The sequence below is a fragment of the Nomia melanderi genome, chromosome 11 (genome assembly GCF_051020985.1).
Source record: "Nomia melanderi isolate GNS246 chromosome 11, iyNomMela1, whole genome shotgun sequence".
NCBI classification, from domain to species: Eukaryota; Metazoa; Arthropoda; class Insecta; order Hymenoptera; family Halictidae; genus Nomia; species Nomia melanderi.
In genome coordinates, this window is record NC_135009.1 from 16,787,675 (window position 1) to 16,812,519 (window position 24,845).

Sequence of the window (24,845 nt, forward strand, 5' to 3'; positions counted from 1 at the left end):
TGAACCGATTGGCTAAATGCCTGCGTGCGGCAACAGGTAGATACCTACAATGACGATTCAACGAAGGAAACAATTTCACCGCTCCGGAGCTTAATCGATACCCGCGCGAGCAGGCGTACGCGGGGCGCGTTTTCGAAAGAATAACCCTCTCGGCGGCGTTCGGTCGCGATCGGAGTCGGCGACGTGAACGCGAGGAGATTCGAGCAAGCGTTATTCGTCAGCGACGACGGCTCGGTCTATTATATCGTGAAACTCGATCGACCTTCGAGCAACGCAGCCCGCGCGATTCCATCGATTCTATCGTTCGGCGGCATCTTCTCGCTTCGTTAGCCGCGGCAATAGTTCGAAACTCGATGGAGCTCGTTCGAAAGAGATTCCCGTTCCGCCGAGGTGCTCCCGTTTCGATCCCGACCGATTCGAACCGACTCGTCGCTGGCGTTCGACGGGATCGTCGAACGGGAACGCGGCAGAATCGGAATCTCGGAGCACGCCGATCGCCCGCAACTTCTCGCGTTCGCGGAACGCTGCGAGCGGTCGACGCTTCGGAAGTAACTTCGTCGTCGAGTTCTCGGAAAAAGGATAGGGGCGACGACGGTAGTTCCGGTTAGCGGCGGCAGTCTGTTCGAGCGGCCCTCGCAGTCCGATAATTAAAAGCTCGGCTCGGGAAGCGACGCGTCGCGCGACTGCGAACAAATTTCCATGTAAACGACGCGACGTCGTTCGACGACACGCGTTTCCGTAAGCTCCGCTGTTTATACCGTCGACCTCGTCCGCGGACCGAGGGTAGAAGGACGCTTGGAATTCCATGGAAATTTAGGGAACCGCCGGTTGTAGCGGAAGAGTTTCGCCGCCGACGCTTCCCGGCGGCTGGCGGACGCTCGCGCGCAAGGGAAGCAATTTTTATTGGAAACGCCGTTCGAGATCGAATAAAAACGGAACGGCGACGACGAATTCGACGGTTACCCTCGTCGGGAAGCACCGGCGAACGGACGGAGGACCGAACGGTGACGTATAGAACGCGGAATCGAACGAGCGGCGCTCGTATTCCCCGAACAGTCGCCGCAGAGTCGAATTTTCCTCGGGAACGCACGGGGAAACTGACGAATGGGGAAACGCGGGCAATCGAACCGAGAGGAGGCATTCTTCTGCGTCTGGCTAGGGATTCGAGAAGTGGCCGTGTTAAAGAATCACCGATGTCCCGGAAACACGAGCGGAAAGAAGCGGATTCACGCGGCAGGGAGGGAAAATAGGGGTTTCTGTTTTACGAGCAGGAGGAGCAAGCTGGACGAACGTGTTTTCGTGAATGCAAACGCTCCGTTGTAAAGGCGTTGATTCGAGATCGGGCAGAATTTGAGACCGATTTTTATGAAACTGTGTATATCGGGTCTGACATTGATTCGGAAACTTTCTCCCCGGACTTGAAACTTTCGATGGAAAGATATCGACGCAGAACTTGAATTCTTTATGACCCGAGTCGCAGAAGCCGACGCTGTTAAGTCGATTTTTTGGTATTCTCTGAATAAGTAATATTCTTTTTAGTTAGACGAGGAGTCTCTCGATTCTTCGTACGTTCTAGATGAGAAAGCCCTTCGTATAGCTTCTGAATATGTTATGCAATCATCTCAGCAGCCGAAACATGATTCTCAATTTTCTTTCCTGTACTCTGCCTCCTAAGCGACTCATTCGTTGGCAACGAGTTACTCCAACCCCTTCGTAACCTTAGCGCTCAAGACTCGTTGCTCTCCACACAGAATCAACGTCGTCGCAACCAAGCAATACCGAAAATCTCCGAAAAATCGGTAAGCTAATTTCAGCTTTCGTCCGAGAGCCCCCGATCCATCAAAGGACCGGCGAGGGCGCGTGCGCGGCGAGGACCGCGCGCGGATCCCCAGCAGTGCCGTGTTCGCGTTTTGCGGCGCGTCATCTCGCTCGACGTTCCCCTGTCCGAGGACGTCGATCGAAGTCCGATTCGCCGGCGGATACGTCGCGGAGGGACGCGAAGAGCGGGCTCGGCGAGCCGAGAGGGATCGAGTTATTGTTTCGATCGGCGGCAATTCGGGAGGTTCTGCGGAATAGGAACGCGAAACGGCGGAGCGCCGCGAGATAGAATGGCAGGACGGGCCGGGACGGGAAGGAAGGAAGGAAGGAAGGCGCGCGCGGTGGTAGTCTCAGCGGATCGGCGGATCGGGATGGGTGGGAATGCTCGGTTAGTCGGAGGCAAGGCACGCTCTCGCGGAGCGGGGCGGGGGGAAACAGGAGCGAGGAGAGTGGAGGGAGTCCCGAGCTCGCTGCTCGGGACACGGGGCTGTTGGATCAGGGGTCGGGGGCACTAGGTTCGGCGGACGGCGGGTCGACGTCGAGCTCTCAGTCTGTCCTGCGCCGTTGAAACGAGGGTAGCGTCGTTCGACGTCGACGCGACGTCGAACGCGACGAGCCGACGAGCCGACGAGCCCGTGTACCCCTCAGTCCGCGTTCGCTCGCCGTCTCGAGCGCGACAGCGATATCCTCTCGCTTCCGATCGCGCGGTCGCGCGTCTTACCTTTCTCGCTTCTTTACTTCTCCTCCTCCTTTTCCTCTTCCTGTTCCTCTTCCTCTTCCTCTTCCTCTTCCTCTTCCTTTTCCTCTTCCTCTCCCCGTTCCCGCTCCTCTTCCCGTTCTCCGATCCCGACCCTCCGCGCGCCCCCGACCGCCGAGAAGCACGGACGCGCACGGATTCGTCTCGTCGAGTTTCGTCGCGGTCCTCGTCGCGGTTTCCACGTTGCCGCCGATCGGCACGGACGACGACCGCGCGCCCCCTCGCCCCCTTCCCCGCCGATCGAGCCCGTTACCCTTGTGCGTCGTGCCCCTCGCTGCTCGCGACCCATGCCGATTTCGATCGAGCTCGTCGCGAGAACAGCGCACACCCGCACCGGATCCCCGACAGGCGAACGATCGAGGGACCACGGAACGCGACGGTCTCTGATCGCGGACACGCTCGAAAGCTGCGCGCTCGTCGGACTCCGATCGAGGTACGTTCGCGGAGAGATGAAGCGCGTCGGTTGCAGGACCAACGAGGATCGGACCGCGTATTTCTCGTCCGCTGGATCGGCTCGGTGATCAGATGTTGCCGTGATCCGTTCACGCGGATGTTGCCCGGCATTGGACCGAGTAACTCCGCTGCGTCCTCGCGATAAGTCGCGTTTCACGCTCGATTTCCGGCTCGACGAACGCTGCCCGCGGAATCGGAGCAGCGCGCCGGTGTCCTCGAGGCTCGTGGAGATCGACGATCGAAGGTTCCAGGCGCGTTTCGAGTGCGATCGAACGGTTTAGATCGCGGAGTCTCGCGAGTTCCGGCCGCTTCCGGAGGACTCGCACGGCTCGACTGCATTTGTCCAGTTCGTAAACGAGTTTAAGTACGCGCGGTTGGTCGCGGATAGTTCCCGAGTTGCCGGGAAGTTCGCGAGAAGTGCGACTCGTTCTTTCCCCCGAAAGAAAGGACGAAAGGGAGGCCTTCGTCGGCGGGTCGAGTCTCGAGGCGATCTGCCGGCGGCACGGGACGCGACTCGCCTCGACGTTCGGAAACGGTAAGGCGGATCGATCGAGGAGCACCGAAGAAAAATGGGTAAATCGAGGAGACGACTGTGAACATCCGCGCGAGGAGCGACGCAAAGCCAGGGCGTCGTCGATGCGACGGACGACGAGCGAGTGCGTGCGTGGCTCTCGAAGAATGTGCGTGACTGACGGAACGCGGCGGTCCGGTCCGCTTTTCTCGTCGACGGAGGGCTCGGAATCGTCGGAAGGGACGGGGATCTCGAACAGTGAATGTTTTGTCACGGTTGGTGCGCGTTTACGTGGGCGATCCGAGCCGCCGCGAACGTTTCAAGAGATAGACCGAGCCGCTCCGTCTATCCGAACTCGTGCCCCATGCGCTTTAGTCCAGCGCGAATAAAACCGCACCGTTCGATACCGGTTTGCCGTTTCTGGCAGTCCGTTGCGTACAGGTCCGCCTGATTTTCGCCTGGGAGTACGTCGAACTTGCGGTTCCCATTAGCCGCATCCGTTCCTCTCTTCGTCTGTTCGTCTGTTCGTCTGTTCTTCCGTTCGCTGGTCGTCTCTCGGACGCAGCGTCGAACGATCGGTCGTGTGCCGACGGCACACAGTGGACCAAATCGTCGGACGCTGAGTGTTCGACGGGGAAATCGTAGTATCGTACTACTTTTCTACTTCCACTGTTATCGTGGAACAGATGTTTATACTGATTTCGTAACGCGACACCGTATTTTGTATAAAATTCGGTAAACTTCGTTTGAAAGTCGGAGAACTTGAAATATTCTGTAGATTTTCGTTAGCGAAGGATTATCTCTCCGATTCGCGTTGGAGTAGCTTTTAACGGTGTCTCTTTAATGCGGAGTAGAAGTACTAACGTTTTTCTTGTTTCCTTTGTCAAATTACTTTATCGCATTTCCAAATCTCCTTAAATTAAAGAGCTTGTCCCTGTTTGCCTGGAAATTCAAACATATCTCAGTTCTAAGATACTTCCGATCCTCCTAGGTTCATAACTGCGATCTACTTTATTTCTATATCTTTTCTAATCCATAATACTACAAAATGCCGCCGTCATTCGCTACCTAAACCTCTTTGAATAAAACACCATCGTCGTCGGACTCGATTACGTCGCTCCATTCGAAACAACAAATTTCCATTCGCGAATCCACAAAACTTCTCTTCGGACGTTTCAGTTGTTTGCGCGGCGGAGACGGCTCCGAAACGCTCCGAGAGCCTCCCGCGATCGGTAACTCGATCGACTCGCGTACGATCGATGTCCCGTCTCCCTCGCAGTAATTCCGTGCTCGATTCGATTAATCGGGCCACGCGATATCGGCTGTTACTGCCGCTATTCGCGCGTCGGAGTCGCTTATTGCTTCTGAACTCGTTACCGTTACGTTCGACCTCCGAAACGAAGCAGTCCCGTTTGTCTCCGGTCTTTTCGCACTCCACAGGCCTCGCGATCGCGATCGAGAACGACCACCGGTCAGGTTGGGCAAATCGGACGAGCAGTAAAACGTCCGCGTTGCCATTCCCGTAACAAGATTACCCCGTCGACCAAAAAGCTGCGACAGCCGCGTTCAATTCTCTCGATTTCCGATCCTCGACTTCGAAGCAAACGCCGGCAAATCGAATCGACCGGTTCCATGCACGCGAGACTAGAGATCGACGCTTCCGTCGGGATCGGATCGAAGTTCGTCCGCTTTCGGACCGACGAGAATCGATCTCCGCGTTCGAATTCGAATCTGCGAGACGATCGCGCGCTCGCAAACGAACATCGGTATTTTTCAGATCGCGGAGGTGCGACTCGCGTTTCGGACAGCGACGTGAGGCGCCGTCGGGAGCCGATCGCGCGAGCCTCGGCTCGGTTCCGTGCCAAAGTATTTTCCGAAGGAAACGAGTGCCAAAGAATTCCGGGGCGAGCCGACCGCTGCCGGAGGAGCCGTCGATAAGCGAGTCGACCGTGCGGAACGAGAAGAGGAGCGAGAAGAGCCGGAGCGAGACGCGCGAAGGATGAAACCGGCCGTTCCATCGAAGAGGAAGCGATCGTGGTAGGCGGAGGGCGGCATAGACGTGGATCGGGCTGGATCCGTGTCGATCGGTGTAATGGTCTCGGGGTGGTGTCCGTGCGTGCCACTCGGCCGCCGGGAATCATCGGTCCAGCAGCAGTCGGCCTCCTCGTCGAGGTGTTTCGGGAACGACGGTGCACCGTTCACCGTCAGCGCCGCGACGGATCACGCAGAGATGGTCCAGATGTTCTACTACGAGAATCGCGGCAAATGTTGCAAGAAGCTGCTCCGGTACAACGGATATCCCAACAAGGTAGGTAAGGCTTCAGCCTCCTCTTCCCTCTCTTCTGTCTTGTCTTCGAAGACGCCGCGTATCGAGGATCAAGACTCGATTCGTTTAGAGTTCAAAGATATTCGCACGATCCACGGTTGTCCAGTAGGCGACTCGATAGATTCGATACACGCGTCGGAGAAAGCGAGTAGCTAGATCGAGGCTATTTCGGCTTGGTCCTACAAACCTACGAGTCCCCAGAGTTCACTCGTCGGGTTCGTCTAAGACTCGTCGACGACTCAGGGCAACTCGAGCGAGCCGTGTTCCGCGTATTTGCCCGGGAAACTGCCACCGAATCCGAATCCTCTTCAGCCGTGCTCGCGATCGCCGGTCTCTCTCGAATCTCGCCGAGGCGCGAACGTTTCGCGCTACTCGGGCAAAGTTGCCGGAACTCCGACACACAGGGACGCGAGGAAAGGAAGAACCGTTCCAAGTTCACAGCTCGAGAGGCTCGAAGTTTCCGGAAGGCCCCGGGGAAATAAATCGATTCGCTATCCGAATAGCCATTATGCGGACGTGGCTCCGAGGCGAGCGAGGAGGACGAGAAGCCGGCGGATCGGGACGCGCTGGCACGGTATCCGCCGGACGAAAATCGCGCGGGGACAGGGGACGCTCGCGGGGGAGGCAGAGATCGAGGGAGAAGGGGAGCGAAGTCGATGCCGGAGCCTTATCCCGAGCAACCGGGCTAACGGCTCGGAGTTTCGAAACTCGCGTCGCTCGTAGTTTTCTTTCAATAACCGAGTTATTATTCATCCGACCATTCGGTGCCCTCCTCCGAGCCGTGGGGGTCTTCCTTTATAGCTCCTCGGTCTCGGCTCGCGATTCCGACGTTGCTCGAACTTCTCCTTTGCCCGAATTTCTCGCGGCTGAGACTTCGCTGAAGGGCCTACGCGAGGGATCGGCTGTTACGCGATTTTGCTTTCTATTCGATTGACGTATTTACCTGAGACGACTGTGTAAGGATTTTCAAATTGAATTTTGTTTATTGGGAGTTTGTATAGAGTAATAGATGCGAGCAGAATTAAGATATTTCAATTGAAAGAAATGTGTAAGGGATCAGCTGTTACGCGATTTTGCTTTCTGTTCGATTGACGTATTTACCTGAGACGACTGTGTAAGGATTTTGAGATTGAATTTTGTTTATTGGAAGTTTGTATAGAGGAATAGATATGAGGAGAATGTAGGATTATGGATGTTTATGGGATGTGGCAATTTTTGAGGGGTTACTGTTTAAGATATTTCAATCGAAAGAAACGTCGAATAATAGTTAGTGCTTAGTTCTGCTTTACGTATTTCGTGAATGTTAGTGCACTTATTAGAGCGGAAGGTATTAAGGGTGGTTTTTAAGAGAGCTGGAACATGGTTAAATAAGGAAAGATCAATACTCTTTCCGTGCAGAGAACAATTTATTTTCAGTATTCGACAATAGAATCAGATTCAATAGAATGAAACGAACGGAATAAACGGTAACATTGAAGCCATTATAAAAACAGAAATACCAGTAAAACTACGGTAAATAAACCAAAATTAATATAGCTTTTTGGCTGAACAAAGGAACGCGATATGGATCGAGCTTCTATGGTACACTCCTTAAGGAGAATAGGATCTAGCATGTTCATCGATCAGACCGTCGCGCTGTCCAGCCGAGGATCATTCCACTAGCTACTTGTGTATATTCCTCTAACAAAATACAATGGACATCGCGTTCCACTCTCCCACGAAACTACATTGACCCATTCGCTTCCAAGTCTATATTATATGAAGCTATTCCCCTCGCCATTTATATTTCGAGTGGTATTGCTTACCAAAGTTTTGTTATTTCTTGGTAAAATCACATATGTTATCATACATAATCATGCATAAAATCAAAGACGAGTATACTCGTCGTTGGCAATGCGCAGGCAACAGGACTCGACTCGAAATTTGCTTATTCAAGCCTGTATGTTATAACATATCGAAAATAGGACGAGTGTACTCTGTGGGCCGAATTTTTGTTCGTACTATAACGAAATCTCAGTACAAAATTAATAAATATCCACATATGAATACGAATTAACAATGTATTCGATACTTCCAATAATTTCATCGAACGAATATATTTCGTCACTTTCAAGTTACAGTGACGTTAAACCTTCACGCCTGAATGTATGAATGTTAATTGATTACTTAATTTTATTCGCCGCTTTGAGTGCAGAACGATATAAATCAACAAGATGCCAATATACTGATGTGTGACTTCAAGGTTACATGGGCCTACGGAGTGTTAATTTCCCTTCGCTTATAATTACTATAATTCCACATCCACCATAATTCCTGCGCAACGTGGAATTTATTAATCGCTCGACCACGCTGCTCGTCTCTCCCGCATTGTCCACAGCGGAGGAATCGAGACTGCGTCCGTCGTGGTCGAGAAACCCGTAGCGTCGGTGGTTCCGATAAAGAGGAGCGCTGTTTAGCTCGTGAATGGTCTAGGTAGTTCGACCCTTCCGACTTTCAGTGTCGCAGACGGCCTTTACGTCGCGTCGCGACGGCGCGATTAAAGATATCCGGATGAAAGGGTCTCGCTTCTTTCGCGGCAGCTTTCTCTTTCCCCGCGGATCGCGCCGAAAGGAAAACGTCTCGCGGGATCGGCGGAAGAAAGAGCCGAGCGGAAGCTCGTGCCCTCGCCGAGCTGCAATGCGCCGCGGTCGACCTGCTGCGACCCGGCGAGTTCAAAGCGCGCACTGGACCAACGCGGCTCCTCGCGTTTACCCGCTCGTTCGCTCGTGGTTTATCGTTCCCTCGAACGACGTTGCGTTCGGTGAGTTTTCGGGGCTATCGAATTTTCTGTTTGATCGACGACGCGACGAGAGCTACCGGTTAGCGGTGCCGACAGCTGAGAATGCTTGAGAAATCGAAGGGAACTGTGACGTTTGCTACGGGGCAGGTCGATTGTCGGGTAGTTCTAGTCCTGGTTGAAGTTTAATGTATGGTAGGAGGTCGAGGGAACAGAGATGCTTCCCGTCGCGCGTAGTTAACACCGTGAAATGGAAACGGGAGAGCTTGTTTTCGTGTAAACACGTAGCTTTGATACCTATCGTTGAGAAGGATATTGAATTCTATTGGAACTGACTTTACAGTCGTTTTTAAGTTAGTCACGGGATAGTAAGATGTTTGACTAGTTTACATATAGAGAAACGAGTTGATTTCGTTGAAAATTCATGTATCCCAGTTTTCTAAAAATTCAGTGTGCAATGTGTTAACTGTATTTAGCCGAATGGCGTTTGTCCTTGTTCAGGGAGATCTGCTGTTTTCGGGGAGATCGGAGAAAAATATGGAGACAGGATGATGGTGGAGGACGTAGGTGCTATATAACCGATAGTTTATTCGCGACAATAGCAATGACAGCAGCAGCGATAACGACAATAATTAGAACAGCAATATTAACGCTGATACCAACAACGATGAAGCTGATGGCGTCGATTACAATCTTAGTACAGTGACAATATCAACCGGAAAACTCGAAGATCTCCGCGCTTAGAAGCAGAAACTTTCGGATTCGTTCCGAATCGAATAAAGTTCGCTCGACCCGATGTCACGCTCGCTTCCGGCGCGAAGGAGTACACGTATCCGTCGATCGCGCAGGATCTCCGATCGAATCGGATAATCGTGTCGCGGCGTTCTCTCGGGCACGCTCTCTCCGGCCATAACGCGGTAACGCCGCCGGACGTGGCTTCCGTCGTCCGAAGCGTGTACGTACGGCACATATATCGTTCGCGCGCGATCGATCGTTACGGCGCGGCAACGCGGCGATACGCGCGCGAACGAGATCCGTCTCGACGAATAAATAAAGCGAACGGCGCGATTAGACGGAGGACGACGGGTAGCGGAGACGCGGGAGACGAGCTTCCGTCGAAACGTGGGACGAGAAGAGGACGACTCGCGAGTCGCCGCGGAAGGAGCAGGGGCGCGCGAGGTAGGATTCGAACCGGAGGTAGGAGAAGAAGGAGCGCCGGGAATCGGGACGAGCGAGACGTCGAATCGGCCAGGAGAAACGACGGGAGAGAGAGAGAGAGAGAGAGAGGCCGAGGGAGAATCGGCGAGGCTGAGCTTTCGGGAGGAGAGAGAGAAACGGGGAGGAGCGACGCGAGCGAGAAAGAGAGGGTAGGGAGGAATAGCTTCGGGAACACGGGACGCGCGAGCCGGCCGAGGGGGTGCTCGGGGAACACCGGGAACGAGAGAAGAAGAGGCGGCGAGCCGGAGGGAGCGAGAGGAGCGCAGGGGTAGGGGTAACTGGGAGAATCGCGGAAAAGAGGCAAGAGGGTGGATATTCCAGGCTGCACCCCGTGGCTGTCCCAGCGCATTGCCATGGCAACCGACCCTGAAACACCCTGCGGCCGTCGCACCATCGGAGCTTTGCTTTCCGATGATAGTAATAATGTATCCTCGCGCTCTCGTTGATGTAGGTCGCAGGACGTCGCCGCGCCGGCTGCGGAAATGACGAATTTTTCGAGGAATTCCGTGGGAACCGCCGACTTCCCGCCCGACTTTCCGCCGCGCCGCTTCCCCTCTTCCCGCGACCGATCGCGCGCGAGTCGCCTCTCTCTCGCTAATTTGTAGCAGAGGTTCGTCGGAAGCGACGAGCGCGAGAGGCGACGGGAGACGACCGAGAGATCTCGATGGGACGAACGGAACCGAGCGAGCCGGCGATACGCGGGACAAGGAGGACCTCGGGGAAGAGGAATTTCATCGAGGGGGACGGGACGCGGGGACGAAGCTCGCGGAAAACACGCCGCCCCGACGTCGCGTGTTTGTCGATGCATCTGGGCGAGTGGCGTCGGCGTTTTTAATCGGCGCCACTTGTTTCTAACGACCCTCCTTTGTTCGAGCCTCTACACCGCGCCCCGAGCCCACGGTATTTCTACTACATTTCTAGCCGCCGCCGCCCTCCCCGCGTTCCCTCTCGAGTTATCCGGCATCCAGCAGCCGTCACTCGTACTCGCCTGTCACTTGTCGTCGCCCGTAACCCGCTTCCGTTTATCCGCCGCGAGATTCACGAGCGGCGCGCCGGTGAGCGGTCGGACCGCTGCGCGATCGTGTCGCGTTCGATCGGTTCGCGTAGTTTCGTTCCCGTGTCCTGCGCGATCGATCGACGAGGATCGCCGCCGAAGTCGCGTCGTTTCGGTTGATCGATCAATTTTGATGAAGGAATCGCTTCGAGCATTGTTGATCGAATTGCGCGAATAGGGTAGATCGGGGAAGAAAGTTATTGTTTATTGATTGAATGATCCTTGCGTCGCACCGTACAATCGACAGGTATTAAGACATTGGAAGCGAATTAACACTAGAACTACCAAATGGCTCGAAATTAGCCGTTCCTACAATCTTCTTCTGCAATTATTGGAAAGGATCAGATGAATGTTGGAGTTTTTATAAGAAAATTAGGAGATCTAATTGAATTACTCGGTAGTTCTAGTGTTGAGGTGTATAAGAAAGGGTGATACAGAACAACATGAAATCCCATATAGATCAGAAGCATTCATTAATTAAGAAACATTCCATACAATAACTTAATCAACGAAAAACCAGTAGGAAAACAGTCACAGCTGACAAACCCCTAAATATCAGATCCCCAGCTCATTACTAAATTCCGCAATGATCCCCACGAAAAACGTGACTTCCGGCCCATTCTACCGCTCCTCCGCGCCGAGAAGCAGCAGTTCCGAAAATTGACTCTCGGCGGAAGAGCCGAGTCCGAGTAGCCGGCGGACCGTACGCCGAGTTTATTAAATCGAAGCGGATGAAAGGAGGGCGAAACGTTTCGTCTTCTCCAATTCGGACGGCCTCGCAGAAATCTGGACTCCGGTTGGCTCGATAAACGGGTCGCCCCGATAAAGTAAATACCCGTTTGAAGTCCCGTCCGCATCCAGCCAATCGGCGGGCCGGTGCTCGAAAAAAGCGCTTTCGGAATCTAAATAGATCGATCCGCGAGCGTGTCCCGGTCGCGCGCGCGTGGGCGTCCGCATCGATCGGACGTTCGTCCCGGCAAGGTGTACACGCGTCGGAGAAGAGATTGCGACCCGTTTCGTTCGACGATCCCATTACGCGCGCAAGATTAAGCCCGTCGCATCTAATTAGGTCTGAAGCGTGGCAGGTGTAAAGTATTGCTGACCGTGGCTCCGCGCGGCTCCGCGCGGCACGACCCGGCGCCGCACGGATCGGCGAGCACCGCGATTTCTGGGATTTCGTAGAAAGCCGGATTTAATCTAGTTGCGCCTGTGCGCGTACGCGTACGTGTGCTTAGGTTCCGCACAGTCTCGGCGTGTACACGTACATATTTATCGTCCGGAACGGCGTCGCGTTACCGGGCTGCCGTTTTCTCGAGCGACTAGCCCGGAAAATAGCCCGAGCAAGGGACACACGACACCCTCCGCGACCCAGAAGGAAGCCGAACGTATGCGAGGTTCGTGAAATTTTACGTCCGCCGATTCACCCGGATCGGCAACGGGGATTCGTTCTCGCGCGCGGCGTTGGCTTTCCGATATCCGACGACGGAGACTCTTCTGTCCTGTCTCCCGTTTCCCTCGCTTCCGTCGGACGTGTCGCGTTGCGCCGGCGGCATCCGTGACCCAGAAACCGCGTCGCGTCGGCGAAAGTTCCCGGCGAGCGAGCGAAACCGAAGCGGAACCCTTCGGTCGCCTCGACTCCGATCGCCGAGCAGTTCGCTTCCTTTATGTCGGTTACTTTCGTTTCCGGAGAATTCCACGGGGACGTCGATCTGTCTTTCGCGACAGGAATTCGGGGATCGATGAAGGATAAAGGACGCGGGGCTGAACCGCCTCGGTTTCTTCAACGTTTCAGCTTTCGAGGAAGTTGCTCGTTTTTAGCGACGCGATAAGGGGGAGGCAGGGGAACGAGGGCGCATGCTCTCGGAAAATTCGCTCGGAGAAAAGGAAACTCGATTTAGAACGCGATCCGGCTTGTATTGCGACGTTCGTGGGAATTTTACCGATTCGAGGTGTATACCGATTCGACGGATTGGATGACGGTTGACCGGTGATTACCGGATCGAACGTGACAATCGTTCAACCCCTTGAATCTGTTTGTTTGTCTGTGGTTCATCGACTGTTAATATTAATACGTTGATGCTCGTTTTGAAGTTGACGATGGAGGACTGGATTCTTTGGTCTCTGTTTAGTTGATTCTTCGAGTTCCATTATTTTACCTAAATTCGATAAACCTCCGTCAGGGATTCGATAAACCCTGCCACGATATTGCAAGGCGAAGGGTTAATTCGTTCGCCCCCGAGTCGTATCGAGCAACCGACTTTCCCATCGAAGGTCCGATGATTCGGATTTTCCCCGCGGTTTCCCCGACAGATATGAATCGTTTCCAGCCACGGTAGACCTTGCCTCGAATCGTCGAAGGTGCCGGCTCGTTTCAGCTCGTTTCGACGGTCGGCGCAACGTCCATACGTCGTCCGTCGCGTGCGTTATCGAGCCCGACCACGACGTTGCACGATGGATAGCTGCTCCTCGTTAACACCCTCTCTCTCCTCCTTGGTATCGCTCGGCGACGTCGCGCTCGGGATTCCGTCCGTCGCGCGCAAGATTAATCGTCGGGACGCTTTACAATTCTCGAAGATCGTTGATATTCCCGGGTGCGAGACGCGCCGCGCGTACTGGAATTCGGGCGTCGAGGGACGTACGTCCGCGTGAGGCTTGTCGCGTCGCGCGACGTTCGTTCTCCGTCGAACGACACAACGAACTTAACCCTTTGCACTCGGAAGTTTCTTACTAGAAATTTTTAACGTTTCTCGACAAGGCGAGGACGATGTTCTTTGAGACTAACTCGAAAATCACCGGTATATCGAGGAAGCTATTTTATTACAATATTTCATGCATCGAGGCGTTGTTCAAAGATCAGCATTAAAGAGTCACCTCCCTAGTGCAAAGGGCTTAACCCGTTCGGTCAAGGCGTCCTCGTATAAGGACATACTAAATGAATCCTTGGTGTATCTAAATTCAGTAAATTTTATTGTTTGTAAAGGCTGTCCTCATACTATCGCGAGCATAGATTCTATTTGACAGTGGTGTCGACCTCTCTTATCAAATTGTATTATCGCAATCACCAAGATAGATGGGAAGAGTCCACTCGAATGTACATCTTTACTTTTATTTCCTGATAACACAATTTAACAAAAGAAGTGGACGCCATTGTCAAATAGAATCCACGTTTGTAATGATACGACACCGTTGACAAATAATGAATTTACCGAATCTAGACGCACCAAGCAATTATTTACTATATCCTTGTACAAGGACGCCATACCGGAAACCGTAAAAAGTGAAGAGGAGCAGGGAGAGACGTCCATTCGCTCGGCCCGATAGTAATGGCGGAATTAGTTTCCACACGTCTTTGTTACTGGCCGAGCCGCGAGCCGAGGTGGAGCGTGCGGCCGAATCTCCTTGCCCCTTCACCGTTGAACCGCAGGTCGGCTGAGATCATGACAGTAACGCTCATCTAACTTTCATTATGTGAAACACAGAAACAATAACTTAGTTTCTTAACGTATGTTCGTTTTATTATTCAATCCGTCTCAAGAAATGTCGCCTACAACTCATTGAAAACTGTTGTACATTTATGTCTTTATTTTTTCACATAAACATATAATTCTTCTTTGTCTCGCTTTGATCTTTCATTAGTTTTTCTTTCATTTCTATATATTCTATATAGTTAGATCTTTCATTTCTACATACTCCATATAGTTAGATCTTTCATTTCTATATACTCTATATAGTTAGATCATTCATTTCTATACACTCCACGTGCATTCGTCCTTCGACGAGTACACGCTCCATTTTATTTTATTGCGCGGAGAACCAGAGGTTCTTCCAACTAAATTCCACAGTTAACCGGTTAAAGCAGCGCTTCCGTACCTAGTATCAATAAATAGAACACAGAGTGTACAACGTTCAGTAACCTCGAAGCCTATCAGCACGCTCGCCCTTCATCGCGGTTCTACGAAAGAAACGATCCCGGCACCGGTTGTCGTCTGTCGCAGGTGCTTCTGTTTCCGGAGGAGGGCTGGGCGAGAAGCGCGAGTAGTTCCTACTGGACCTTGACGCCGTTCTGGTGGAGCCGAAGCCGGTGCAAGGTCGTCGAAGTCGCTGGGACCAGGAGGTAAGTGGTAAGTGGTAAGCGGTAAGTGGTAAGTCGCAGGTCGCGAGAAAACCGAGAACCGCCGGACCGATCCGCGTGAAAACGCCTCGACGTTCGCGATCTTCCCCTGTAATCGTATTCCCAGCGCGGACGAAATTCGAGCTTTCGCAGGATACGTGGCCGGAATTCCTAGTCTGTTCCTCGCCCGCCGCGCCGCTAACCGAGAATTACAGGGGCGGCGAGCGTCCGAAACTTCGGCATCCTCTAGTTTCCGTTTCGCGGGTTATTTGCTTATTCCCGGGAATTCTCGCGCCATGCCCGACGCTTTCGAGCCAGCTGTCCCTTCGTTCTCGTTTTATTTCGGTGCTTCCTCGGGGAAACTGCCCGTCGACCAGACAAACGGGAGAAACGCGTTTGACGTGTGCAGCGGCGATCGAAAGTGAGCGGATCGGTTTTGGAATTGAATTAACGCGGAGAGTATAGCTGTAAGACACTGTAAAATATGTTAAGTATTTTATGGATGGAAAGCTCTGAACATGCTGAGTTACTTATTTCTAAGGGCACGTGTGTAAAGAATAGATGGAGTCTCTTTTACAGTACCCTCTTATACAATATGTCTTTTATATGTGACAATGACAGAGTTCTTAAAGCTTTCATTGTGCAAGTTCCAAGAACGATCTAGCCGAGAACTTTCGAACGCCACTGTATCATCGATGAACGATCGCGATCGAAGAGTAGACTAGACGCCTACTTCCAAGACAAACTTCTCTAACTTGAGAAATGCAAGTGACACAGAGACTCGTTTCAAACCAGAAAATAACGAAATCACATCGAAAACCTCTTTCTTCCTCTATAAATAATCAAAATCAAACATCTACGTTTGCAACTACTTTAACACTACAATGACTTATCCCTAACTCCCTCTTCCATATTATCGAAAAGATACAAACACTTCTACGAAAAGTGATTAACAGAACCAATCCAGTAGCAGCAAATCTGAAACGCAACCCGATTGAAATCTGAATAAACGTTTATGGTTTCCATAAGAAAACTTCTAACAGTCAGTTCAAGCGATCGGTGTTTAAGTTCTAGTGTTAATGGTAACTTTCCTGAGCTTCCGAAGGTCGCCGTAATATCAAAGGAAAACAACTAGCATAGTCTCCGTTCTATACCGTACACCTTCCAGTCGAAACCTCGTCCTCTGTGCCATTTGTGTTTTTCGAGTTACAGAATGTTGTCCCGAAAATAGGCCTTTCGACGCACCGTGCGCCGCGCCGGTGGCGTAGAGCCGCTCCAGCAATCGATGCTTGTAGTATACTACTATACCGTACGTAGTACGTAACGCGTGGCAAACGGGCCGGGTCGAGCATCGAAAGGGTGCTCCGGTTGGCAGTTTCCTTTGTGAAGCGGATCGAGGACCGGAGGAAAAGTCAAAGCACCAGCCATAGTGGATTTTAAACCGAGTGTTGGATCCGCCGCACTTCAATGGAGGGCGTTTAAACTTTTAATGATCGTCGCCGACTGAACCGCTCGCCGGAATAAGCCCCTCGAGCCACCAGGGAACCCTCTCCCCCTCTTCTGCCCCCCCCCGTCGTATCCCTATTCCCTATTCCCTATTCCCTATTCCCAGCTCGCACTCTCCGCCGTCGCTCGCTTCCGAAAACGGTTCTTCTTTCGCTTAACCCTCTCCTCCCCCTCCCTCTCTGTCTGGAGGCCATTCGTTTCAATCTCTCCTCCGCCTTCTGTCTCGTATCGGTGGCTCCTTGGACGACTTCTCTCGCGCAACTGGTTCCACCGGTTCCCAATGTTCCTGTCTCTAGCCGTTTCCACTGGCGCTCGGCTTCCTCCGTTCCCCGAACTCTTCGGGAACGCGTAATCCGTGGACGGACCGCGACACATCGGAGCTAAAAAAGAAACATGGTCGCTGTAAATATCTGGGTAGCCCGTGGCGCAGCGTGTCGCGTGCCTGCAGCGCTAATCGCATTAGCGATTTACGGGACGATAAAACGCTTACGAAGACCGAGCGAGCGTTACACGGCGACCAAGCTGTCGACCATCGGTCGACAGCTGGGAGCGTTCGCTGAAAACGCGACCGTCCTCTCGATTTGTCAGTGAAACTCGCGCTGACACCACTGACGCGACGTCCGCGATTTCCGCGCGTAATTTACTTGCCTCGGATAAATATCCGCTGAGCCGCGCGATCCACCGATCGCCGTCACGCACCGCGATCGAACGTTATCCAAAATGACGCCGGCCGGGACAAGCCGCGCTCGCTCACCGGGCTTAATCGGTCTGTTTCAGGTACAGCACTCAAGCGAAAATGGTGGACACGGGGACAGGCACGCTCTACATTATCGGCTCTTTCAAGAGGATGACGACCGATCCCGATTTCAAGGTACACTCACCGTTCCCCGTCGGGCCTCGAAGTTTCGTAGGATCTTTCGCGCGCCGTTGCGAGGCGTGGCGAGGCGATACGAGGGCGGGCCGAGGCGCAGCGGGGCAAAGCGGGGGAAGAAAAGCCAGCGAAACCTGGGCTTTTCCGAATGACCCAAATTCTAAAGTGGCCGCTATTGTGCGCCGGCCGTGTAACGTATGGACCGCACGGAAAATTTATGACGCCGAAGCGCGAACGTCGCGTCGCCTCGCGTCGCCTCGCGTCGCCTCGCGTCGCGTCGCTTGGGTAGCCGACCATCGCGCGCGTCTTTCGTGACAACCGATGCATCGATTAATCGCGCGGTTCGACGCGCCGCGGCTCTCGCGATCTGAACGGGACCGGTTTCTCTTTTCTGTCGACAGTTGTACCTGACATCGAACGTTTCGTCGAGCGACTTCAACATGGGGTACAGTATGACGGGCACGCTGGAGCGCGGCTGCAAAAAGACCAACACCTTCCAAATGACTCACTTCGCGGTGATTCGCCGGCGGGACTACGAAAAGGCCTACGAGGATCCGAACACCACCTAGTGTCCGTCCACGCCCACGCTGTCCGAGCGTGGGGATTGCGAGCACTACGCGTGAAAGGGAAAGGATAATAGGATATGCGAGAGCGGCGCGATCCGCTCCGCGCGCCGCCATCGCCGCCGCGATTCGAGCTTAGGTGTGTTGCGCGGCCCACCGTTCGCCGGCAACCTACGCGGAACGAATAAATCGAGCAGCGGGTCAACGAGAGCACGCGAACAAAAAAGCAAAAGTGAAACGTCCAAAGGTAGTATTTAACATAGGTCGAATGAAATAATAATAATAATAATAATAATAATAATAATAATAATATTAATAATAATATTAATAAGAGTATTAACGATAATGGTAACGATATGATAGTTTGTAATTAGCGACGAACGATACCTAAATCGAGTATACAAAGCTACGGTGATCGAGAATGCCAAATGATTTTCCAAAGTATTAGCACGTAAGGTCGTAAAATTGAAGTTAGGCGACGAGTAAGCAGCGAGACTCGCTACGGTTTCCTACGCGCCCTCCTCTCGCGACGCGCGCTGCTTCTCGTCTACCGTTCGCGCGAAACATCTGAACGCAATCTACCCGAATTACGGACGGTAGTTTGTAGCGTGGCTGGTTCGCGCGAGGTGTCTCGAGCTTGGCTTATGCCCTTACGGCTTCCGCGAGCTTGCCGCGCCATCGCGGACGTCAAACCGCCGCGCGGTGGCCTGGAAACGGAGGAACCCGGACGGAATTCATCGTTTTTGTTGCGTTCAGTTTTGCGCGTCAAGGGGAATATATCGCTGTAACTTCCAGCGTTGCGAGTTCTTGCTAACATTTTTTACACGGGCATCTTCGCTGGGATGTAACAAATGGTTTCGTACAATATTCGTCGTGTTTCAGTGCGATCCGGATACACGTGAACGTAATTGGAGCGGAGAAACGAGATGAAATCAGAAGAGTTGCGATTGATCTGTTTCTTTCGAATTGCGCGTATAGACTAAAGAATGCTCTTGCTCTTAATCAAAACGAAAGAAAGTACGCGAGTCTCAAATAGAATTCCGCTACAACCTACATTCCCCTATCTCCGAAGCTTCATTTCATTTTACACAACTGTCCAGCAATTCGAACCGTATCACCAGCCATATACATGCGACAACAACGAATAGAGAATTTGAATTTCTTCCGGGTCCCAACGATTCCGGCCAGCCGCGCGCCGCCACCGCTCAAACCAACGAAACGCTCGCTACGGTAGGCGCGAGAGAGAAACGTAAACTTCCGCCGCGAAGTTTCGCGGGATCGTCGTGAATCGGTGCATAGCGAGCGCGATACTTATTTTTCTTAACGAGTAGGGAAAGTCGACCGCGTCACGACGCGTCCCGATGCGTCCCGATGGAGCGACGTTTGATCCTTCGTGGGTCGGCTCGACCCGCCTCGAGTCGGCCAGACGACCGATCGGAACCAGCGTAATCGCCGTTTAGAGGATTTTTGTACTTTCGGCTTTGCTCAAGGGCGTGTAGAACGCCGACAAACGGATTAAGACATAGGATTAAGGCGCGACATCGTAGATCATAAACACACGCATACGTACAGTGCGTCACTGACGCGAGTCGATCCGATCTTTCACTCGAAAGCGAAGAGAAGCGAGGGGACCGATGGCCGATCGAGACCGTGCGTCCGAAAGCCGAGCGCTGCGAGAGTCTCCCCTCGATCCTCTTCGGTTTTGAGCCGCAGGACGACTCGGCTCGCGCGAGTAACGCGTTCACCGTAGATGCTCGGCGATCGGCGAAACGCGCGGCTCGTAAGTAGCACTTACCAACGGCCGCCGATCGATCGTACCTCCGTAGCTACGCGGTACGCGCATTTCGATGGTCGCTCGGGGCAACGGTGTACCCGCTAGTTGAAACGATAACGAACAACGCTTCCCGTCTCTTTCCCGATCTCTCTGTATCCGTCTGTTTCCGCCATTCCGTGCTCTCCTAGTCTGTCCATCAGTGTGCAGCGACGTTCAGAAGGGCGCAGATCGTTTTTGGAATTGAGTCCGTGCCACGCCGACTCGCCGCTGTCGAGGAGTATGAACATTAGATACTGAGCGCAATACGTAAACACGTTAAACGCCACGGAAATGACCATTTTTCTGTAGTTACCCTTTTCAGCAAAGTAGCAAGAATCATTCACTTTTTTTCAATCGTTGCATTACACTATTATCAACTTACGTTACTAAACGTTTTGATTTGACATTATTATACATGTTACGGTTGTTTCCAAGTAATTCAGAAGCGTCAGCCATCGGTAACTAACGTGGCATTTAACGTGTTAAATATGCTAGAAAACTTTGAACATGCTGAATTACTTCTAAAGACACATATATAAAGAATAGATGTGGACTTCCTTACAGTACCCGCTCTTACAATGTGTCTTTTATATATCAGAATAAAAAAGAGTCCTGAAAGCTTTCATTGTGCAAGCTAGAAACCTTTGAATGTGCTAAATTACTTATTTCTAAAGATACATGCATAAAGAATAGATGTAGACTTTCTTACAGTGTCTCCTGCAGTGTCTTATATATCATAATAGCAGTCCTTGCTTTCACTGTGCAAGCTAGAAACCTTTGAATATGCTGAATTATTTCTGTGTATGTATAAAGAATAGGTGGAGTTGACTCTTACAGTATCTTCCCCTGCAATGTGTCTTTTATACATCACAATAGCAAAGAGTCTAAAGTTTCCATCGTGTAAGAGCCAAGAACGATCTAGCCAGGAACTTCTGAACGCCACTGTATCGTCAAGAGATCGATGAGGATCTCTCCTAGTCTCTCCATCAGTGTGTTCAACGATTCTATCGCTTCTTCGTCCATGCACTCGCGTCCCCTAAGTCCATAGCGCCCTCTCTGGATCGGCAGGTAGAATTTCGTCTAAACAGTGTCCCGTTTAGTCGAGCTCCCTTATGCATTGTAGACTCTAGAAACATAGAAACGGTTTAGTTGGTTCCAAAGCGGTTAAACAAAGTTTTCGAGCAACTCGTTCGGTGTTGTAGATGGTGTAGACATTACCGTAGATGGTTGATCGTAGAAACGCAACGCTTCGTTCGACGCATAGCTCTCTGTAGTGGTGTCTCCTTAGAAACATAGAATTGTTACGTACCGTAACGCACCGAAGGCACCCGAGACGATTAACACGTTCGCGGACAGTAAAAATAGTTAATGAGCTGCAAAAATAGACGAAACGCAAATTTAGTTCTCCAAGAGTCAAAGACGGTGACAATTAAAAAAAATTAAGGTTATGTAGGGTCGAATGCGTAATAATGTTGCTTATAAATTTGAATGTTAGCATCCAAGTCTACAGCATTCGCGAAAGTACTCGGGTCCTTCGAATCTACGTACACCTGACCCTCGATTTACGCGGGAATCCGTTGCACGTGGGTTCGTTTCACGCGAACGAGAATCGCGTAAATAGAGCCTGTCGGCACAAGAGAAAAGCTGGTGTAAGTTCTAGAAATACATATTTGGTTCACGTAGCTTAATGATAGAAATAATAATCACATTTTATTCGCTGTTGCTAAATTCAGATCGCATAAATTGAGATCGCGCGTAAAAAAGAGGCTCACGTGAGAAAAGCCCGCGTAAACCGAGGGTCAGATGTTGTTTATACTCGTAGAGCTCGCGGTAGATTGATAGATAGATACTCTCGTCCTGGATAGACGCTTGTCGACGCAGTTTCGGTGTTTGCTTCTTTTCGGGTAGCCGATGTCCTAGTTCGGTAGGCAGTAGCGGTTTAAGTGAACGTACACGTCCGATATCACGGTCCCTCCTAACTACTTAGCCATAGCTTCGATCCACGGCTGCACGTTCCCCTCGAATCGGAAGACGAGCGACGTCGATCTCCGCCGGTCTCAACGTGCAACGGGTCTGTCTCTAGTCTGTTCGAAACCGTTCGCGATCGTCACTTCCGTTGAAATCGACGCTCGACCGTTATAGAATCGAAACTCGATTCAACCGGGAAGATCGGACGCGACGGGAATCACTATCCTCCGAACGTAGCGAAATTATAATCGTAGAGTGTTGTATTAATGGTCGTAGAGAAGTGAAGTGAAACCAAAAAAATTGATTGTCGTCGGTGTCGTTATCGTCGTTGTCCTAGTTGTCCACGTACCGTAGCGACGGTATCCGGTCCGGTTCCGTTCCACGACGAGATAAATCGTTCGGCGCCGTGGCAGGACGAGTCCGGACGGTAAAATTTATTTTTTATAGAAGTCACGGGACGCCGATCCACGCGAGTCGAGGCGAAATCGTGGTCGTCGTGACGGAACGGCCCCGCGGATACCCGGTTTCGATAGAACTCGATAATCGAGAGTGTAGCGAAAGATAATCGGTCTTGTTGTAGCGAGTAGGCGCGTTCGAGTGGCGCTTTAGATTAGCGAAGTGGGGCGTTATCGACGGTTCGAGATTTCGATAGTTTCGACGCGTCGAAGATGGAGGACGGAACGTCACCGGGATGTCTCGGATCGTCGAGCGACGGTTCCCCTCGGTGTAGAGAAGTAGCGGTGTAGAAAACGCGATAATCGCTTGAACGAGCATGCCGAATGTAATAGATAGACACACGCGTGATTCGCTTCCTCCTTGCGTTAGTTCCGTCTCGATCGAAAAATTTCTGGTTATCGGAGAAGATACGAATACTCTTTTCTCGTTCAGTGTGTCTCGTGCAACAGTTTCACTCGTATCTCGTTGTAATCGATGTTGTGTGTGTGTGCGTAGCCGTTAGTTGACGATATAACAATACTCGTAGGAACGTCCACATTTTATCCCTACTGTTCGCGCGAAACATGGTATTATTCATCGTAATCGTATCGGTAATACGAAGGAGACATTCGTATTCAAAGCTATGGCTGTGATCCTACTTAATCGTGGAACGGTTCGTAAAAAGTATATACATATACATATACATATACATATACATATACATATACATATACACTATATTATATTATATTATATTATATTGTATTATATTACATTGTATTGTATTGTATTGTATTGCATTATATTGTATTATATTATATTATATTATATTACATTACATTACATTATATTATATTATATTATATTATATTACATTATATTACATTACGTATATACGTACACGACATACATGGTACATACAGTGAATCGATTACGACCGGCGTGTCGATAGATCGAATCGATATTTTGCCAAACGCTCTCGGTTCCGCGAATTTCGCTTTCTGTTCCCGTCGAATCCGTTGATCCCCGTTCGAAAGGGGAACGCGTTTCGTTTTCCTAACCGGTGCGAACGACCCAACCGTCGCGCGCACCCTCCACTGAAATCGGCGGATCAATTTCGGCGAAACGATTCTCGCGGAGTGGCCGGTCAAAATCAAAAGCTCGCGGAGTGGCGAAGTGTCCCCGCGACAGTCCGGAGAATCAAACATCTTTTTCGTAACCTGTAATCGGCCGCGTTCGAGGAAACGCGTCCGTGGACCGATTTATTTACCCCGACGCAGTTCTCCTCCCCCCCGTTCCCCCCGCGCGTCCGCGGAACGGGGCACGCGCGGCATCGTCGCCGAAACGATATCTCGCGGCGATCTCTCGCGTCCAGACGATTCTCGCCGCGAATCGTGGATCGCGAATCTCGCGGGAACGAGCTGCGCGCGCCGTCTCTCTCCTCCGGGAGATCGTCGCGGCGATCGAGACTGCCGGGATTAGACGAAGCAAATCGAGTACGGAAACTGGTGCGGCATACGCATTAGTGTATTTTCACTACTACAGTCCTGTCTACAGTCAATTCATTTTGTATCTACACCTAACCTATGTATCTATCGTAATAATTTATGCCGAAATAAATGTTACATTTACGCACAACGGTGTACAGTGATGCTCGCTTCGATTTTAGAGGATCCGGGCTGCGTTGTCAACGGAACATCTCGACGCTCATCGCCGCTGTCTCGAGCTCGATGTAACGTGATCCCGGTAGCAGGGACGGAGAATGAATACAATGGCCGGAGGTAAACGGATACGCTGCGATAAGTGAACGTAAACAATCGTGCCATGGAAATGTCACTTTCAGTTATGTCAGTCTTATCTTTTCGCACGTGGTATCGATCGCTTGTTGAGATTCTTCTGATTAGAACGAGCCCAAACACGACGTAGATCGATTTAGTTTTATCAATTTCAGACAAATGAGGCGGTAATTTCGTTAATTACGAAGTCGGTGGGACTAGTCCGATCCTCGTCGTGTTTGGACTCGTTTCAATCGGAAGAACTTCGACGATACGTTGGTACTACGTTTGAGAAGATAAGGTTCAAATTACTGCAATTGAAATTTTCTTTCCACTTAGTTTCCTTCACGGCGTTCGTCTATCCTGCTCCAGGCTGTGCTCAGTTCAGACAGTAAAAGACCTGCCAGAATTTTAACGCTGAGCCCGGAACCTTAAAATTTAAGCGAGCATCACTATACAGCAGTGTTTTAATCGTTCGCAAGTCCTCCACCTCCTCAACCCTTCTCAACTATCCAACGACGGTTTGTTATTTCACAATATATTCAACTGCCCCGAACGTGACCTCTCTCGTCAAGCGACTATCGGACGTCCGAATGAGTACCCAATTAACGCGAACATCGATCGCGATTAACACTTTGACACGTAAACACTCATCGAAACTTCCACGTACTCGAAACTGATTTGTTCATTAACCAGAAACTAAGTCAAGACTCTTTCCAGTAATTGCTCCGCTATCTTTCTCGTATCACTATATTCAACAAATATCGGTTTGATCCATACGTCCCCAAGAAAATGTCCAAGTTTCTATGGGACGTATTCGCCATTCGAAACGGACGAGACCTCTCTCTCGTCGCATCACGCGATTATCGGACATTCGAGCGAGTATCCAA

At 51.4% G+C, this 24,845-nt stretch overlaps 1 protein-coding gene and 1 long non-coding RNA gene across 2 annotated transcripts; one reads left to right on the plus strand and one right to left on the minus strand.

The window, feature by feature from the left end:
- The first annotated feature begins 1,912 nt into the window (after window positions 1–1,912).
- LOC116434878 (uncharacterized) lies at window positions 1,913–23,818 on the plus strand. Its single transcript, XM_031993734.2, has 5 exons — window positions 1,913–3,008; window positions 5,317–5,847; window positions 14,909–15,027; window positions 17,308–17,401; window positions 17,803–23,818. The coding sequence occupies exons 2-5, from the start codon at window positions 5,632–5,634 to the stop codon at window positions 17,968–17,970; spliced, it is 597 nt and encodes a 198-aa protein (XP_031849594.1). The 5' UTR covers window positions 1,913–3,008; window positions 5,317–5,631; the 3' UTR covers window positions 17,971–23,818.
- On the minus strand, window positions 14,434–21,741 carry LOC143175052 (uncharacterized). Its single transcript, XR_012999660.1, has 4 exons — window positions 21,628–21,741; window positions 20,996–21,150; window positions 19,783–20,903; window positions 14,434–16,910 (listed from the first exon to the last, which is right to left on the minus strand). It is a non-coding gene; the product is annotated as an uncharacterized LOC143175052 (long non-coding RNA).
- Window positions 23,819–24,845: the final 1,027 nt, after the last annotated feature.